The sequence below is a fragment of the Electrona antarctica genome (assembly GCF_951216825.1).
Source record: "Electrona antarctica genome assembly, chromosome: 17".
Lineage (NCBI taxonomy): Eukaryota > Metazoa > Chordata > Actinopteri > Myctophiformes > Myctophidae > Electrona > Electrona antarctica.
In genome coordinates, this window is record NC_136798.1 from 38793436 (window position 1) to 38814562 (window position 21127).

The following is a 21127-nucleotide window of genomic DNA, read 5'->3' on the forward strand; positions in this document are numbered from 1 at the left end:
TGACAGGCATCAGTGTTCAAATTGAGACCCTGTCCCACATTGTGACTGACAGGCATCAGTGTTCAAATTGAGACCCTGTCCCACATTGTGACTGACAGGCATCAGTGTTCAAATTGAGACACTGTCCCACATTGTGACTGACAGGCATCAGTGTTCACATTGAGACCCTGTCTCACATTGTGACTGACAGGCATCAGTGTTCAAATTGAGACCCTGTCCCACATTGTGACTGACAGGCATCAGTGTTCACATTGAGACCCTGTCTGTCCCACAGTGTGGCATCAGTGTTCAAATGCCCTAATAGTTAGTCCCCTAATAGTTGGCATTCTGTTGTAAAGCTCTCTCATTGTCTCTTCCTGCAAGATGTGTTTTTAAGCCTGTTAAAATAGCATACAAATAAACATAAAGCATGATTTTAAAACAAAATGTGACGAATGTGGCGAATATGACATCAAGGCATTTAATAGCAACTCAAGTAGTAAGTTGCTAACCCGGTACTCCAGTATCTCTTGTGTGGGACAAGTGGGATGGGGGGACCCACTTGTCCCACACAAGCGATACTTCTGTCCCTCAAATGAACAGTTTGGATCTGGTCACCCTACCCACCGGTTGGTTCCCAATGGGAACCGTATCAGTTCTTTTTGGTTCTTAGTCCATGAGCCAGAGCTCCAAAATTGGAACGGTAATTAGAGTGGGCAAAACCATGATTGTTATCACCATGAAGATTCCCAAGTTGATTACTTATTGAAGACAATAATTTATTTTACATTTTTAAATATGCAAATGAGGCATTATATAGGAAAATATGCAAAAAATAGAAAATATGAAAAAGCTACTACTGTGGAAGGGTTATCATATATTAATTTACTTATATTGATCCTATAAACAATGTAATACAGGTATAGTTTTGCCCACTTATTATTCATAATTAACATTCCAATTTTGGAGCTCTGGCTCATGTACTAAGAACAAAAATAACTGAACCGTTTCCCATTGGGAACCAACTGGTGGAAAAGGGGTCTCTGTGGAAACACTCTGAACTGGTTCAATATTAGACAGGAAATAAAGAACTGCACCGGTTCAACCCCCGTGGAAAAGGGGCCTCTACTGTACAGTCCTGTACAGTTACCTGCTTTCTCTTTGATGCCTTGCCAATCAGGGTAGCTGTTCAGGTGTTCCTGAAGCCTGGAGCACAAAGTCACATGACCCACATAGTCCAATAGAACGTCAATAATGGGCCCTGCCCACCGGCTGATGCTGTCCATGGAGATGATCTCACAGAACTGAAAATTCACAGACAAATAAACGACATTGTTATATAGAGCGTCGCAGTCCCGCCCCCTTTCAGAACGACGAGGGCATCAGGAAATAATTCCCCAAGAAAAAAAAGAAAAAAAAACTAAAAGAAGTGTTGTACCATGCCCCTTTTTTCTTCTTTCTAATTATTTGTTCGGCCCCAAAAAATGTGTTTATTGTCATGATTTGTCAACTCGGCTGTTGGCTTTGTCCAAGGCTTAAATATATTTAAGTAAATACTTTTTGAAACGCCTATGGGAAAGAAATTATGAGGAATTATTTCCAGTGCCTCGTCGTTCGGAAAGGGGGCGTGACTGCGACGCTCTATAGTCTATAGAACAACAGATAAATAGTTTCTCACTGTTTCCACCCTGCTTTAACTCTCCACAGACTGACAATATCGCTGCAGAGTGGATATGAAGGACTTTCTGGAATGCTTAAAAGTCCGTTGCAGGAAAATGGTCCAAAGTCATGTGTGAGAGCAAATGGTAAATGATTGATTGATTGATTGATTGATTGATGAATTAATTATTTAATTATGATGTATCTGCTATCTGCTTGCCGGTTGTGGTGGGCTGGTCTGGGCCAAATGTCAGGGCAAGATTTTTGACTCAGTCCAGCCCTGCATGATGTATGAAATAATGTCAAGAGGTTGGTTAATCCACTCATTCTGTATTGGTTCTGATGCATTCATACTGACAATTGCAATAATGTTTATAGGGGTTGGCATCTGTGTGTCTATTCCACACCTCTGTTTGCCTGCCGTGATCGTACAGTATCGTGGTGAGTACTCAATGTGGGATAGCCTAAAATGCTTTCCCGTGATTATGACACTGTTATTGAGTGCAATTGTTATTATATGGTTTCAGAAAAGTATGTCAGACAGAAAACGTAAAGCTTTTTTGGGGCACTGAACTGTACTGCATTCCAGTGGGCTAGTGGCGCAATGGATAACGCGTCTGACTACGGATCAGAAGATTCTAGGTTCGACTCCTGGCTAGCTCGCAGTTTGCTTTTACTCTGCATACAGACGATATCCCTGCAGCTTTGAGGGATTTGCTCTCTCACACAAGTCATGTGTGAGAGAGCAAATCTGCCTTCCCTGCATTGTACACTCCATGCTATACAATCCCACACAGGTTCCAAGCGCCCCATCAAATTCAAGTGGTTGACTTTGTCAGATGTCAGACATGCAAATGTAAAGCTTTTTTGGGGCACTGAACTGTACTGCATTCCACTGGGCTAGTGGCTATATATGTGATGTATTCCCATACTTTTGTTCCTGCCTAATGTAAGTCGCTCTGGATTAAGAGCGTCTGCTAAATGCCTAAATTGTAAAATTGTAATTGTAAATTGTGGCACAATGGATAACGTATCCACGCCGGCTAGGTGTCTATAGTGCAGTGGTGGGCAACTTTGACCATGGGCCACTATATTTCCACCCTCACTCCAGAGGGCCACATTGCATATTACTGCGGTGCGACGCGTTTTGAGCTTGCAGATCGGCTATTTTTGCTATATTTGAATTGAAATCCTGAAGAAAAAAAATTGGCCATTTTCTTTATTGGAATTCTGAAGAATAACCTTTTTATTTAATTTCAAATTAATTTAGTTATAGTTATGTTAACTTTATGAACTAAATCCAAACACATTGGACATACAAAAGCGGGTCATGTTTGCACGTTTGGAATTGTAACAGCTGAAATCAATACTATAGCAGTATTCTGATATTAACCTGAGGGCCGCATTAAGTGAAGGTGGGGGCCGCATGTGGCCCCCGGGCCGCCAGTTCTCCATGCATGCTATAGTGGTAACAGCCAATAGAATTGCATCATGGGTGTTGCGGGCGGCAGGGTCATCCCTGTCCATCATGGTAGTATGTGATATCAGTCATGTTTCACCCTGTCTTGCAATATATGTAAATGATTCAAATATACACAATATACAAAACATGGGGTCAATTTCCTTCATTTCATGAGTCTGAAAAGGAGGCTATACAGTGTTGGATTATCCATGCAGTCGTCAAATTATAATGTATGTATGATTGATTGATTGAAATTGCATTCACAGTTTGTAGAATGGGTACATTGCAAACGAAAGCACAAGTCCTTACAAAAACTGCTACGAGGATAAAACCATAATAAAGCACTAAGACTTGTTTACATCAGGGTCCTCCATTTTCAATTCATCAGAACATTTAAAGACTTACAAAAATACACTACTATAAAAAAAAAAAGGAAATCATTACAGTCAAAGAAAGTTAAAAAGGGGGTGGGGGGGAAACGTGCACAGTATGGAAAAGTATGGGTCCAGAGATTTTGGGTGTCCGTGGTCGGTTTCACAGTTTCTATAGGAATTACATTTTGGGCAGGCAAGATATGTCGCATTTGGAGCATTACAAAGTGAGTTGCGAGCCCTTTGCTTTTCTTCATGATATCTGTTAGTTTAACAGTTTGGCTCAGCACCAAGGTCGGAGGATGTGCGCTGTTTTATTTTATTCTGTGTCCCTTTTATGTCCATATATGGAGTTCTTTGTCAGGCATGCTCAAATATGGAGTCTATGCAAATGACAGACAGAACATCATTGTGATGTCAGAACAGGCCAGCTCCATATATGGAGATCTAGGGGTGATCAGGTGTGATCAATGAGTAGGCCTACTATAGACGATGACAGTCTAAGTCCACACTAATTATCCATAATGTATAAATGATGGATAAGGGGTCAGGACAACTAGGCCTTTTCGTGGAGGGGTCAGAATACATTTTGGACTTAGACTGTTATTCGTCTATAGCAATTGTCCGGATCCCGGACAGAGGCGGTTGTGCTGGTTCTCGACAACCGGCTATCCAACGGACTCGGCACCAGGCACTGCACTACCTGTGACGGTGTGGAACGTGTGCGTCAAATTTGAAGTCGGTGGGGCGAACGGTGGGGCGAACGGTTCTCGAGTTGCGTGGATTAAACACGCACGTACACGCGTATGTACAGTGTACGTGACTGTGAATTTATAGATAGATATCCCTACAGCTTTGAGTGGATATGAAGGACTTTCTGGAATGTTTAAAACACACACACACACACACACACACACACACACACAGGCGCGCGCGTGGTCTTACCTGGGTATAATGGTCGCGCGTGTCGTCCGACCCGAATCTCTCAAAGCGGGTGACTTTGATTGGCGGATGAGGCCCGCTGCCGTAGTCACAGGTGAAACAGGACCGGGCGTCGCAGCCGTTGTCCAACAACAACTTGAGCACGTGGAGCTGCTTCAAGCTGAAGAGGATGGAGGCCGGAAAGCTGGTGCGATGTAAGGGGACGTAGGCGTTGACGTTGGCTCCGTGTTCCAACAGCAGTCTGAGCGTCTGCACGCAGCCCTGCCTCACAGCCACCAGCAGAGGGCAGAAGAAGTCCAGGTTGGGGTTGGCTCCCGCCTCCAGCAGCATGGTGATGGCTTCCAGGTTGTTGTTGAAGACGGAGGAGTAGAGTGCCGTGCTGCGGCGGTCCTCGTAGAGTTTCGTCCACTCCGTCGACAGCTGGGCGTTGGGGTCGAAGCCGGCCGAGATCAGGAGCTCCAGAACGTCGTCGTGGTCGTTTTCCGCCGCCAGGTGGAGAGGACTGATCCCGGTTCGACGGACCCTCGTTTTACTGGTGGCCGACATCAGCATGGACACCATGCTGGAAATGAATAATGACAAAAGCAACGATGCGATACACAAATCAGCATTGGAGAAAGTGTACAATTGGCAATGTGTTTTGAGTGTAGCAGTCGTGGTGGTGGTGTGTTAGTGTTTGTACGACTCTCAGCACAGAGATTCCATGTCCAAATCCCAGTCCTCTTACAGCTCAATGCAAAATGCTGCGTTCAAGTTCAGGAGACTTCGGAAAAAAAGCAATTCTCCTGAATGCTGCCTTCCGGCATGGCATGGAAAGGAGTGGCATTTGCATTTCTTACACCATAGTAAATGCTGCATTCGTGGTCTGGAAAGGGCAGTTGTTTTACAGACGGGTAAATGGGAAGGGGCTGAAGCCCCCTTTGATGTCTATGTATGCACGTCCCTGGGTGGGGGTCAAACACGAAGGCGATTCAGCAGTTGCGCATGTGAGTGTAGTACGCACCTATAACTTCCTTTCTGGGCAGCAATATGAAGTGGCAACAGGCCTCTCCTTCCTGGTATGCTAGCGTCAGCATCCAGCGACAGAAGAAGCTCTACGATGTTTTCATGGTCGTTCTTTGCTGCTTCGTAAAGGGCTGTCGATTCATCGGATGCTTGTTTGTCTATGTCAGCACCTGGATCATTAGAATGCAACAACATTAACATCGGAGCCACACACCAGCACATTGATGAAGATGCGTTTCACTGCACATAAAACATAATTAGTCTTATAAGCTTATAATGTTGTTATAACTTTGTTAAATTCAAAAAAATCCCATACTCCCACGACAGGCTTTTTATTCCCCCACTGGACCATTCTCACATTTCCCAGGAAAGGAGAAGATCATCCCAGCTCCATTAGTATTATTTTTAAGGAATATTAAAAAAATATATATCCAAATTTTTCACCAATTTTGTCCCATGTGATATCTGTTTTTCTTTTTTTCCCCCATGTAGCCTATTGTTGTAACTAATATTATGTTGGTGATGGTGTGACAAAATGTGGGTTTAGTATAGGGTTAAGGGGCGGCTCTAAACCTATTCAATAGTCACTAGATATCTTTCTTCTTTTTTTTTCAATAATATTTTTATTAATTTTTCCATTTTATGACAAAAGACAAGACAGGAAAAAATAAACAAAAACAAAACAAACAAAAAACAAAACAGACAGCTCAGCTCAGACACGTTGTGGAACAAAGGACACGGTTATAAACATACCCATTACCTACATCGAACCAAAAAATAAAATACAAACATAATATACAAATATGGACACATTAAACTAGATATATTCCTAATGGTCCGCGGGACTATTGTCTGTCTATTCAAAAGCTAAACTGTAGAATACAAGGGTGAATGCAATTTAAATTTTGGTCAGATATAAACCTTTTAGTCATCTTAGAAGACCTGCTGGTAGGATTGAAAACAAGCAGTATAGGTCCTGTATTGGGATGAGAAACCAGCAGTAGTAGAGGTTCTGCTAGGATATTAGAAAGCAGCCATACTAGGGGGTCATTATCACCTACCGTGTGTGACAAGGAAGCGTAGCGTTTCTAACTTCCCACTCTGGGCAGCTTCGCACAGAGGAGTCATGCCGTAGTTGTTGACCGGACTGAGTTTGGCTCCGGCTTTCACCAAGAGCTCACAGATCTCCACGTTGTTCTGGACGACAGCTTCATGCAGTGCTCTGAATCCCAGGATACACGGAGTGTTGAGTTCTGCGCCGTGGCTTATCAATGTGGCCACCAGCTTCGCATTGTTCCTCTCACATGCTGGGGAGAACACACACTGTTTGGTAACTTATGCCATAGCTACGGTTGACTGAGGTGGGCTGACAATTTCTGCTACTTAATTGATATGCAGAGTAATGTTGATCTTAAGAGGGTGATAAGGTGTATACAGATGAAGTAAAGGAAGATTCACCAGTGGTTTTCGACCATAGTCTGCAAGTGGTTCCTGCAAACCAGCTAGTTAATTGCATAATTTTTTTGCTCCAGGTCTACCTAGTCCCTTGGCAGTCCAGTACATGAACATATTGGTTGTATACAAACAGTAGTATAATGGTATCCTGGTAGGCTATAGGATTCAAAACCAGCTCAAGGCATCATGGTTGGACAGAAAACCATGCAGCAATAATCATGGCCCAAAAGAAAACCAGCAATACGGGGGATTGTAAAATAGAAAACCAACAGTACTAGAGGACAAACTGCAGCACCACCTGTGGTGTTTTCTATACCTTTATAGAGCGGAGTCTCTCGATCCTCATTCACAATTTCAGGATTAGCTCCACTCTCCAGCAGCAGGCGGACACAGTCTACGTGCTCATTATCGACCGCTAGCATCAACGCTGTCTGTTCCTTCTCTGCTTTCTTGTTCACCATGCCAGGCTGGGCTGGAAGAAATAAACAAGACACAAACTAATAATGCACACACGCAAGGCTCTGTTCCATTCTGGTCAAACAGATTCAGGGTGTTGCTATTGTTCGTGTTGGCTCACTGGAAACACTCTGCTACACCAGTGGGTGTCAAAGTGTCCTTGAGTGGGTTCAAAATGGCCCCGTACGGGTGGGTAACTCTGAGAGTGTACAGGTCCATTTGTTTCCATTTGTGCAGTCTCAGAGTTATGGTCCTTGAAATGAAAAAAGTTTGAGAACCACTGCACACTAAATGGAACAGAACCTTAATTGGTAACACCTGTGAAGGAAGTAAATAAGCGGCCCGGAAGTAGGAAGAGTTATTCCGCGTGCATAGAGCCCATTTCCAGAAGAACCACGTCTCTTGTCAAAGTGTTCTTCAGCGGGACAACAAGTAAACAAGTATTTGGGTTACCTGACAGCAGCAGTCTGAGACAGGCTTCCTGGCCATAGGCGGCTGCCTGGTGGATGGCCAGCCAATCAGGGTTTATACTGGACACCTGCTTCCATCCTGGGACGTTAACTAGCTTTCTGACTCTGTTAACATCGCCCGCTCTTATGGCAACAAACAGAGGATCCTCCACCCTAGAAGAGAAACAAATCATACCCGTGTGAACTGAGCGGTGCAACTTTTATTGGGACAGTTACTGTACTGTATTGTACTCTGTACTGTGCGGTACAGTTTTATACTTGTTAGTGCTCAGTGTGATTGGGCCTGTAGGCTGCTCAACGGTGCCACTTCAGGTCACCCAGTGGTATTGCAGCTGTTCATACCCCAAACAGTATAGGGACATATACAATTTACAATTTAGGCATTTAGCAGACACTCTTAATCCAGAGCGATTTACAGTAAGCAGGAATAACACATGGTAATACTTCAAATACATACAAATATTCATCAAGAATCATATGTAAGCTAAGAACCTAACATCCGTCTAACAGTGGAATATGAAACTATATGTGTATACACTATAGAGTGCTATATGTCTACATAACATGCTATCTAAATTATATTCTAAATTAAGTTGAGCCTTTGCATACGGCTGTAAGGTCGTCGAGGCTAGGAGTCTGAAGAGGTGGGTATTCAGACTAGTGATGGGAGATTAATCGGCAAACACGATTTTAGTTGTTTTTAGATTAATCGGTATCGGTTCGATTAATCAATCAGACCGATTAATGAATCGGTCCGATTAATCAGTCTGTCTTTACAAATAAACAAGCCCAAAGTAACAGCTTGAACAGATCTACAAGCTCACAATATTAAATATAAAGGTATTTTAAGTTAAATCTGACTTGCCTAAGCCTGCAGTGCAGATACCCTGTTAAATGTATTTTTCAGAATGGACAAAATTATTAGAACAGCAATTCATTATATCGGATATCGATATCTGCCAAAATGTCTCATCGGCACATCCCTAATTCAGCCTACGGTGGAAGATTGGGAGTGAGTCTGCAGTTCTGATTGCAATGGGAAGTGCAACCATAGTTTTGGAGCCAGAAGGGAGAATAGTTTGGGATGTGTGGAGTGTTGTCCCAGCGTTTTTCGTGGATATTCTTCCAGCTTCCCTGCGGTGGATGATCTGAGGAAGGTGCGGGAGGTTTGTATTCAATTCAATCTTTATTGCAGACTCACGGTCCAGAACACATACAGAGGAACAAAGGACAGTAAATAATAAAACAAATTAAAGAAATAGAAAAAATAAAATATACATATATACATACACAGTACATAAGCTCACAGCCTGTAGAGGCAGTTACGCCAATGTCTCCAAATCATGGAAGAGTACCTATTAGAGCTCTTCACAGGGTTGGTTAACAACCTGATGACACAGTTGTCAGACTCCTCTAGTCGACACATGAATTTGTACATTAGGTTTCTCAGAAGGGCTTGACAGGTAGGCACCCCCAAGTTCACAAATAGCTGACTGGCACTGTGCCATCTTGGTACCCTCATTAGTAAACGTAATGCATCATTATATGCAACCTTAAGTTTCTGCATGCTACTCATCTTGTAGTTACTCCACAGGTGAGCAGTATACAACGGTGTACAGAAAGCTTTAAACAGTGATACCTTGACATCTGAAGAGCAATTATGAAATTTCCTCATTAAAATGTTTGCCTGGGCATACAGTTTGCACCTTTGTCTATGAATGTCTTTATCATCTGTGAGGTCATCAGAGATATAGTGCCCAAGGTACTTAATCTCACTGCAGACCAGGAGAATGTTATCACTGAGAATAAAGTTAGGAAAAACTGCCTTTTTATCCTCTTTACTTCGCACAAACAGGATGCTACTCTTCTTGGCATTATACTTAATATTAAAGTCCACACCATACTGGGAACAAATCCTCAAAAGCTGCTGTAAGCCTGCACTGTACGGGGAAATGATAACCAAATCGTCCGCGTACATAAGATGGTTCACAACAGTATTACCAATAACACAGCCAGTTTTACAGAGGTTCAGGTTACAAGATAGATCATCCATGTACAAATTAAATAAAAAAGGAGATAAAATCCCCCCCTGTCTGACCCCATTCCCAACATGAAATGGTTCCGATGCAGTATTGCCCCACTTCACCTGCATCAGCTGATGTGAATACCAAAAGGCTAAAATCCTGATAATGTACTTGGGTACCCCTCTTTGGCTCAATTTAACAAATAACTTAAAATGGTTAAGTCTATCAAAAGCCTTGGAAGCATCAATAAAACATAAAAACATAGTGGAGTTATGACTCCTATATTTTGCTATAATGTCCTTTAACGCAAAGATACACATATCTGTTCCGTGTTTTCTTTTAAAACCAAACTGGTTGTCAGCTGTGGTTATATACTTTTCCAGTCTGTTCAACAGGATCTTCTCCAGCACTTTGGACAGTATGCTAGCTAAAGCAATAGGTCTGTAGTTATCCATATTATTAATTTTCCCAGCTTTATCTTTTATGACAGGTATGAGCAGCACAGATAACATGGAAACTGGTAAAACACCATGGTACAGGAACCCAGTAAGGGGAAAGTTTAAGACTGGCATATTTTAAATGTTCAGCTGAGATGTGATCCGGGCCGCATGATTTATTATGTTCTAGACTCAATATCGTATTGTATACGTCCTCCGATCTAACTGCCAGGTTCTCAGTGGAGTCAACCATATCAACCTCAAATGCTTCACTTTTAATACAGTTGAACAGATCATGATAGTGTTGTCGCCACAATTCAGCAATATTAACTGATCCACTCACTCCATCAATGGAGGACGGTAAGGGTGTTTTACTGTTGTTTAGCACCTTGACCTCTTGCCAGAAATCAAAGCAGCTGTTGTTGCGCAGCTTTCTGGCCAGAGAGTCTGCCCTCATTTTATCCTCATTTTTTTTAATGAAGCGGACCGCATATTTATATTTACCATTTGTGGCTTGTTTATGTTCAAATAGGGTCCCCTGCCTGGGCCTACCTGAATCTGCCCATACTTTAAAAGCACATCTAGCAGCAGTATGTAGCTCAGTCACATGCTCATTCCATCCCGGTTTTATGGTGTGCACCTTTTTCTTACTCTTACATAAGGACTTGCTAGAAGCATTTAAGACATCAACAATAATATCATAAGTAAGGCATAAGTCTCTAGCATGTTGCTCATTTTTACAGTTGGTGTCTCTGCAGAGCATTGCATCTCTTGGTATTACAACAGAGGCTAAAGCTTGGTCAGTAAGCAAGGTATAGTGATCAATATCATTCTCACTCAGTTTTAACCAATCCAGCCTATGGAATATGGTCAGAAGTGGCCAACTCATAGCAGATATTAATGTTGTCAAGAGAAGCATGGGCGTCCGCTGTGCATATACAGTGATCTAACCATGACACAGTATGCCATGCTTCACTGATGTATGTGTAGCTTTTCTCAGGTAGTAGAGATTTACTTGACAAGATTAGATTATTATCATTACAAAAGTGCAGTAAACATTTACCAAACAGGGATTTCTTATCTGATATATCAGAATTCAAGTCCCCCATTACATAGACACAGGTTGTAGTATTATCCTTAATGAAAGCATTAATAAATGCCAATCTGTTGCGAAATTCATCTTCATTTTGATATGACTCGTAAGGTGTGTATACATTTAAAATAATAAAATATCTATTGTCATATTTTATCTCTATACCAATGGCCCAGTCAACCTCCAATCTTATCACTGTAACCACCGAATCATATTTACTGTGCCAGAGAATTGCTACACCACCCGGGATTCTACCTTGCACTATTTTATCCCGAAGATCAGTGGTGGACTCTCCAGCCCCATGAAAATATGAATGTAATGAGTTAAGTCTTTCCAGGTCTTGTTTAGGTAACCATGTCTCTTGTAAGCACAAAATGTCGCATTCCTCCAAAAGTTTGTCAACAACGATCCGCCTTGCTTTGTCCCCGTCACTGTGCCCCACACGTAGGCCACGCGTGTTATATGACACCACCCGCATATTTCTATTTGGGGTTATGACTGCCGTCATGTCCATCCGCAGATGAATGATTCCCCAGTTGTACAGGAGCGACTACCGTAGTAGCTATGTTGACTCCGGCATGCGACCCACTAATGGGCCGTCTTGGCTCATAGTAGCGTCGGACATAAGTGCCCGCTGGCCACAGCTCTGGGTCATACATTTCTGACACATCCTTGCATTCGGCAGTGATGTGAAATGAACTAAACCGACTTTGTGCCGAGTCAATCTTCCGACAGGTTACTTCTCGGCCAAGTTTCTCATTGAGATAGATAGTTAGCGTGTTAGCTTCCAGCTGAGGGGCAAACTTAGTGGCAAACACACTCACCATTTTCGTGTTCACAACTTGGATGTTGGCGCTCACTGTGCCTGTGCCCACAATGCCAGTCTTCTTCCTCTCCCGTTGCTGTGGCTGTGGGGCTAGCCCACCCCGTTGTCGCGGTGCAGACTTGTGCTCAGGTGTCGCCCTGCGTCGGCGTCCTTCCTTCACGACACGAGACCATGTAGGAGACTTTAGTGTATGTGGTGTCACTGGTGTGGACGCTGAACCCGTAGCGTTGCCGAAGCCTCCACCAGCCACCGCCTCCTGATCAGCGCTCACGGCCGCTGTCCTCGCTCTCTTGCCTGGCGGCTCACTCCCAGCCCCTAGGTCCACGCCAGGGGGCCTCTCAATTGCTGTCAACCGGTCGTCAATAGCCATGGTTGTTGCCCGTAAGCCTTCACATGCATCCGTCTGGGCTTCAAGCGTCATTTTTACACAACACATGTCCTTGTTCAGCTGTTCCATCCGTCCCAGTAACGCGGAGACATCGATGTGATCGTATGAGACCGGGGGGAGATCATCCAGATAGTGGGATACAAATCTTGGAATATTCTCCCCACATTCATTTAACAGCTTCAGGCACGCTTTGATATTGTTAGCATCCCTCTGAGCCCCTTTGTGTGCAACACATCGCTGCGTTGTTTGAGGGCACAACTCAAACAGCAGCTTCTTCGAGGCTTCGATCCACTCGGAGTTGAAATTGTTTGCGGCCAATAAAACAATGTCGTCATGATTCAGAGTTCGCATTTTAATAACAAGGAAGTTTAAAAGTTCATCCTCCACAATCACCTTATTATCAGTGGTTCGATAGACTTCAGGTTTAGTACGGCTGGAGGAGCTGGCTCCCCCACGCCAGCCTGCTGCCGCCATTCAGTCACAGTGGTATGGTGTCTCCTTTCCTTTTGGACAAAGGGCGTTACCAGAAAAATCTTGTATATAGGCTCCGATCAGACTTTGAAGATATGGGGGTGACATACCTTTGGTTGCTTTGAAGGCCAGCATCAGAGTTTTGTACTCTGTGCGGGCAGCAACCGGGAGCAGATTAAGTGGGGACACAAGATTTTTGGCTGGTCCAGACCAAGCGAGCTGCAGCATTTTGGATCAATTGGAGAGGCTTAAAGAGACCTATGGCCAGAAAAATAATGAAGTCTGTGTGTTTGACTAGGGTTTGATTGTTGAAATCCATATGTTTTTCAAAGTCTTCTTCTTATTTAGGTTTATTTTATTGTATTATTGTTTATTAGGGCCTGAGCACTGGACCAGTCCGAAGCCAAATAGAAATGGAAGGAATTGTCCTTTGCACAAATAAATCATATTTTCTAAACATGCTCAAAAAGCAACATTGTTTTGTTTTGTTTTCTGAACGGGTAAAGGTTTACGAATGTTATGGGTCTCGAAAATCGGTGGGACTCAATAGTGTCCCGCCCTCCCTCCCTCCTACATAATTTGCACAGTTTCATATACATGATGCACTGCTGTGTTACTTCTGTGCATTGTTATTGATGTGTTACTGATGTGTTGATGTTTATTGATTTGTTAGTGATATTTTGTCGATTGTTTCTGTGTAAAAAGAATCCATTAGGGTTGCGACACGCCACCAATTGTCTTCCATAACGCGTCGTGACATTACTCACCTGCATGTTAAACGTCTTCCTGTCACATGGCCCGGGAGTTATAGTCAGCATGTCTGTCTGTCTGTCTGTCTGTCTGTCTGTCTGTCTGTCTGTCTGTCTGGCACGTACCGCTGAACCCGCTTTGTAGTCGGAGGATTGGGAGAACTGTAGAGAGCGGTGGTGGTGACACTGGGTTGTTGTAGGGGGCTGGGCTTAGTGCTGCTGCTGTCAATACGTTGGCTTCCTGGTTGAGTGCTGGTGCTGTGAAGGTGTGCAGGCGTGCTGCGCCGAGAGACTTCTGCATTGGGCGGACATGGAGTCTGTCTGGTACCCGTGGATGGAGTTGTATTGTGGTCTTCACTGAAGAGGCTGCGTTCGATGGCTATCTGGATCAGCTCCTCGTCGGACAGGTTGGTGTAGACAGAATAGTCCTCAAACCCCAACGATGGACCGGGGGCTCCTGGCACAGAAAGGTCAGCTGTCTCCATGACGATGCTGATAAGGGAAAACAACAAGTAAGTATAGCCGTCCCGAGTCATGTTGACCCCATAGGCCAGAAGCCCATCTCCTGTTTCTGTAGCGTGAGCTGCGTGAGGCATACTGATGTATGCATCACCCAGTCACTATGTACACATACTGTACTAGCATCACGTCCAGAGGGTGCGCTGGGCGTGATGCTAGTATTATCGCACAAGCGTATACAGCAGGGAGGAGCATTAGTTCCCATTTTCATTGGGAGGTCATTGTCTTTGGCACAACCTCCCAATCTCAGGGCTGACAACCACAAGAACCACAAGAACAATGAGATATTCCTGATTATACCACAAGCGCTACAAGTTATAACAAACATCGTTATAACAAACTAAACTAAACTGTTATACCAAACTGAACAACGCTTTAAACTAGGGGGAGTAATTTTGGCGGTGCACGGCGCCAGTGGTTCTGGTCGTTTGTTCCGGCCACACGTTATTTCCACTCCGACCGGATCTGAATTGAAACCCGAAAATGGTATTGATTCCAGGCTACCCTCTACTCACCACACAAACCCCCCTATGGACCTCATCTCTCTCACACACACACACACACAACTTCCCACACCTGACCTTCCCAGACCCCTCCCCTCTCCCCACCACCCCTCTTCTATAGAGTATATAAAAAGATAGACGCTATTCATGTCAGTGGAAGTTGCTCAGTGGCGTTTTGAAGCACCCGGAAGGACCGTCTCAGAACGTCTACTTCCGCATTTGACCACCACATTTTGGTGGTCAAATGCGGAAGTGCAACCGAGCGCTCAATGTTAAAGCCCAGCTGCACGGGGTTTCCTCGTCATGAATCCACGGGTCCGCCTGCAGTCCTTCCTCTTACCACTAGGGCCCAGTGCTTCAACGTTAGAGCGCCTCACTGGCCCCTTGACTCTACCCCACCCCTTCCCTCTTCACCTGACCTATACTGCTCCTATACTGCTGCTGCCCCCCCCCCCCCCCCCCCCCCCCGTACCGAATTTCAGACACAGAGAGGTGAAAAGGAAGCTCCAATGCTCACATTTCTGCCTCCTCCGTCATCTGTCCTCCAGCATGGCGGTGTTACAGTGAAATTGGTGACCTGCCAAAAACTCATCTTGTGGACTTCACATGAACTTGGAGCCAGGTCCTTAAATACGTGACCTAATACCGCTCGGTTGAACTCCGCTATAATAAACAAACAAGCAATGATTTACGTTCGGAAACGTGATGTCTATACACGATTGTTGTCACATATTTTGGCAGACATTATGACGGAGGAAGCAGAGGAGGCAGAAAATAAATACAATTCATATTAAATCTGAACCTTCTTCATCAGGGAGTCTGCCCAGCTTTTTATCCAGGATCCCAGTCATATTTGGGTTTGACTATAGGATATTTGCATAACTGTAGTCTTATTTTTCACAAGGTGGCATACCTAGCTGTTCCTGTTCCAGTTCATTTTTCCAATAGCTTTATTTGTTTGATTGGTTCAGCAGCAAGTTTTTACCCTTCACACGAGTTTCCAGTTCAAATCTGCTGCTGAGCCAATCAAATGATGCTACAGTAGCCTCTATAGGGAAATTAAGGAAGCGGGCAAGCTGCCACCTTCTGAAAACTGTGTTTACAGTGACTATTCACATTAAGGTGACTGGGCATAAGGTAGGGGATAAGGTACGTGCACACACACACACACACACACACACACGACAAGTGGTCGGACGTTCCTTCCACCCACTCCCATTATATGGGGAAAAAACAGAAAGAAGGCCCCGATGCGACAAGTTGACGGAGCTGATGCGAGTGCACTAGCGTGAAGAACGACGCATCGCGTTCATTGTTGAACTATCACCTGGCAGTGATAGGCACTAGCCAATGGGACAGATCGTATACAATACATCCTGTGTTCACATTACTGGGCTGGTTTTTCACTTGGTAGTTTAATTTCTTCAGTGATCCAGCACTGATGAGTAAGGCTGGTGCCGTGGCTATCCAGCACTCCAAATGCAAGACAGATAATCCAGAACAAACACAACACTTGCACTCGTATTTCAATAAATGTAAACATCTTTAATGGCCTGAGTACTTTGTACTACATGTTAACCCCCATCTGAATAGCTTAGGTGAAAAGAATAGCAGAAAAAAAAGGTTTTTAACCTCTCTCCTCTCCAGTTTCACATAATCACATACAAAACATAATATTAGCTTTATTGTCATAAATTGCACCCTTCTACTATTATTGGTCATGTTGTAGCCCAGGGGTTCTCAACGTTTTTGGCCGGGGACCCCCGGAAATGCTTTGGCAATGTCTCGGGACCCCCGCCCCGCCCCCTCCCGACCCCCAATATAAATTGACTGCTACAATAACCTTAAACCATTTTGGGCGGGAACCCCTTTTGGTGTTTTAAGCATTGTTATAATTTAGCTATTGAAAAATAGCAGATCTACAAGCTACGAGCTTGTAGGTCTGCTATTTTTGAAAAATCGTGAAAATAAAATTAAAAAAATAATCTTTTTTTTTTCTTCTTTTTTTTTTTAAAATAATTTGGGGACCCCCTAAAATAATTTGGCGACCCCCTGAGGGGTCGCGACCCACGGGTTGAGAACCCCTGTTGTAGCCTACTTAAACCCTCCATTCTCAGTAAAAAAACAATTCTAGGCCTGCTTTTTTCTGTCAACACCAAAGCTCTTTACCAAAAATAGTCCAGCTCACGTGTCACAGTAGATCAGATATTGTTGGCTCATTATTACCCCCAGACTATAGGCATAGCAGGGGTTCATGTGGTTAATGCTATTCATAATGTAATGATGTTTTCATATTTTGTCAAGATGATGCACTAATGTTTTCATGTTACTGGATAACATATTATATATATAATATATTATTAATATTTTATTTTGCACGTGCATATATTTTCATGTTGGGTAGTCTATACATTCCTCTGATCCTCACTTCTACAAATAATAGTCAAAAAAACTACAATTCCAGAAAACCGAAGGAACGGACATATGGTAGATGCTGGCTTGCGACCAGCTGGCTCAACTTGTCGCGCATGTCTGCCTGTACCTAATAAAGTGGTGCAACTCCCGGCATACTCATTGAACCAGAATTAAGCAGCAAGGCTGGTCTTTTTGTTGCCCATCAGCCTTATGACATCACATTATGAATGAATTAATGAATGAATGGTTTAATTCGAACTTTGTCAGTGAGACATTACAAAAAAATATTTTTCCCATTTCCATTTTAACGTGATCGAAAACATGTGATGCATGCTGTATAATGTTTTATATACATGCTATCTGCATTATGTATATATCTGGTTGCTGCCCGCAGGCAGTACAAAGCTCTCCTGAATTCCTACAAGGAAATGAAAAGCATAACACCCCTGCTGTAACCCATGACATGGTCTAGCTCCGTTTGGAACCTCAATATCTATATACGCTGCTACGCTTTAGCTCCGAGATGAGCTTTCGTGGCAGGATATATAAGTCTTCTGGGTGCTTCAAAACACCACTGAGCAACTTCCACTGACATGAATAGCTGGGGGGGCGGAGCTTCGCGCCAGTTCAGTCTCTATCCTTTTATATACTCTATGGCGGGAACCCATTTTGGTGCTTTAAGCATTATGTTGTGCTTTAGCTGATGAAAAATAGCAGATCTACAAGCTCATAGCGCGCCACCGAGTGGCGCGCTACGAGCTTGTAGGTCTGCTATTTTTGAAAAATCGTGAAAATGCGGCACAAATCTTTGAATATATATTCTTTCAGAGCAAATGTTTTTAACTCAAATCTTTGCTTCTGAGGGGTTCCTGGAATAACATATTTTCAGATGGGGGTCGGTGGCCAATTACATATCATTTTTGGGGTCCTTGACATGAAATATTGAACAGAATATTGTGAGGATTTAGAAGACATATTTTAAATTTCGATGTCAGGCCTAAACGGGTTAATAAAAATGTACGTGCCGTACGTTTACGCTGCGAAAGGGGTTTTCGCCACCGTTTGTGGACGGCTCGACCCCATTTCCACCTGTGCATGCAGGGATATCCTGCTACGAAACCTCTCCTCGGAGAGTAGATATGAGGCTACAAACGGGGCTAGACATGGTCCGAACCCACACCCATATATCCCACTCACTAGTGTTCACTCAGTTCAAATCTTCCCTAAAGCACCCTGGCTAAAACGAACCACATTATCAATGTTAACCATGCTATTCATAACTATAACCACAGTATTTACGTTAGATGTTCTTACGTGTATACTGAAGGTTGTGGTTTTATAATCTCTCTTCTCTTCTGTGTCAGACGTGGTGACGGTCTCTGTTTGTGACTATTCTTAGGCCGACACATGTGACTTCGCAGATACCTGATCTGCGTTTGGCCCTCCCACAGCACACATGCACGGAACCAGCTGGGCAGTGATTTCACGAAGGCCATGCAGGCTGCCGCTGTGCCCCGCCACTCATAACCTGATATGCCCTGTGGCCACATACTGCCCCGTGCCCAAACGACCCCAGCTGATTGGATTGTTTTCCAGTGGTGGAAGAAGTACGCACGTTTTGAACTTAAGTAACCAATATCACAATATTAGAGAAATATACTCACACTCAAGTTACACATGAAAGTTCTGTATTCACCTTTTACTTGAGTGAAAGTACAAAAGTATTGGCATCAAATTGTACTTAAAGTATCAACAGTAAATGTACTCATTCATTATGCATAAAAGTCCCATTTCAGGTTTCAAAGTGTACACATCTTTTGAAAATAGCAGATCTACAAGCTTGTAGATTGGCTGTTTTGGTGATAGCCACTGGACCAATCAGCAGGAAACAATCTCCTCCAAACACCTCCGCCAAAAATAGCCAGGTATTTTTGCAAAACACTTTTTCTGCTGCTACAGTACTCCTGAAGATTCCATTTTCCACCTTTTGTTTCTTTAAATCACCTTTCGTCCCTATTCTCATTCACATATTGACTGAAAATGTACATCATATTAGAATGTTGGTGTTCAGGCTCTGCTACATATGATATTACTCTTCCCAGCATGCAATTAGAAGACAACCTTAATATGGAAAACAGACCTGCATTGCTATGAGAAAAAAAAAACAGTTCTGTAAGACCCAACGATGCTTCTCAGTAACATTTTTATTTTAATTAATCACTTATTTTTTTTATTTTTTTTACCTAAACATCATCATTGATGTTCATTGTTTAGTCTTGCAATGCCATTGGTCATGATATTTGCATATAAATACCCCCCACAGAGGCACAAATTTACACAACTTCAAAATCTCTGGACTCAGTGCAATTTCTAATCAAAATTGACCTATGACCTTTAATCTTTAACCCTGATAAAAGTAACTAAAATGCATCTAATACATATATTTGTGTGATCATTAGAATGTCTAGAACATGTATCATGTATTATTGTGAAAGATATCCACCTAATGTAAATTATTAATTTATTATTATTATTATTTTTTTTACATATTTTTTTAACATAAGTCCTAGTAGTACAAAGTAGTAGTAAGGTTGAAATCTATTTTTTGCAAGTAGAAATGTATCCGGGTCTTATCCTCCTACACAGATATAAACAAATATGTTTATTAAATATTAGTTTGGACAATAAAGTTAAATGTTGAAAAAGGGTAGAGCCCGCACACCAAAGCAGATACAAAACACCCACTTCAAATGCTATCAACCCATAATCGCCAGTAGGTTACTCATCAAGAAGACCATACAATGGAGCAAGTAGGCTCTACTGGAGCCTACTGGCTAGAATTAGGAAACACGGAAGTGAAATTATACTGCCGCCGAAGTGAAAACATTGTGAAACTGACTTACGTGGCCGTTTAAGACTGAGGTTAGGGTTAAATTTAGGGTTAGGGTTGGTAATAGTCGGACGAAGTGACCAACAACAACGTCTCAGGCTTTATAAGTAACATACTGTTTTATATGGGTTGATAACATTCAAATCCGCTATACAAAAACATATTTATTTAGCTGACAACGTTTTGATCCTGATGTGGTTCTTCATCAGGTCATATCACATGACCCATACATCAGATAATGATTTCCCCAGACGTTCCAGTGGGCAGAGATCTTTGAGTAACCAGTGGTTTAATCCATCGGTCTGTTTAAGTGTCCAGGTCCAGTGAACAGTCCACTTCATAGCAGAGAAACTTGATGAGTCTGGAAGGAAGATCTAAATCCCTGAGGAGCTTTAACCTGCCAGCACCAACCAGATGTCTGATCCTCAGTCTGCACAGCTGCATGAGAGGATGAGGAGGCACTGTAACACACGCACGCACGCACGCACGCACGCACGCACGCACGCACACACACACACACACACACACACACACACACACAGAGTATATAATATGATATTGTAACTAGTTCTCCAAAAAGATCAGATAATAAACTTACCTGCTTTGATCTTGATTTCGGTCCAGAGTGGAGAAGAGACCAGATGTTCCATCAGTCTGGAACACAGCCTGACGTGGCTGACGTAGTTTAACAGCAGAGAAATGAGAGGTCCCACCAAGTGACTGATGGACGGCTTGGACACAGCGTCGCAGAACTACACAGGATAGAAAACACACAACTAGACAGGATAGAATAAACACACAACTAGATAGCTAGAAAACACAATGTGAGGCGAAAAAGGACAAGAATGTATGGTGGGGGCATTTCACCTTACAAGCTCTGCTATCACTGTTACGCTAATGACACTCAACTGTATACGTATCCCTCTGTGACTCAGGTTGAGGAGCACGTCACTGCATGCCTAGCCTCGGAAACCCATACGTTTTTATTTCCAGGGAGAAAAAAAAAGTCTGGG

At 43.2% G+C, this 21127-nt stretch overlaps 1 protein-coding gene across 1 annotated transcript in view; it reads right to left on the minus strand.

Moving 5' to 3' along the window:
• The window catches only part of LOC306941107 (ankyrin repeat and SOCS box protein 2-like), a gene marked incomplete at its 3' end in the record, with an annotated part of 38540 nt that overhangs the window by 1903 nt on the left and 15510 nt on the right, over positions 1-21127 (minus strand). Inside the window, exons 6-15 of the mRNA XM_079526422.1 lie at positions 20713-20866; positions 20424-20575; positions 18539-18654; positions 13914-14279; positions 7783-7952; positions 7190-7345; positions 6480-6725; positions 5417-5588; positions 4417-4975; positions 1130-1283 (exon numbers count right to left, since the gene is read on the minus strand). Coding sequence (XP_079382548.1) covers positions 1130-1283; positions 4417-4975; positions 5417-5588; positions 6480-6725; positions 7190-7345; positions 7783-7952; positions 13914-14279; positions 18539-18654; positions 20424-20575; positions 20713-20866 — 2245 coding nt within the window. The remainder of the gene's footprint in view (positions 1-1129; positions 1284-4416; positions 4976-5416; positions 5589-6479; positions 6726-7189; positions 7346-7782; positions 7953-13913; positions 14280-18538; positions 18655-20423; positions 20576-20712; positions 20867-21127) is intronic.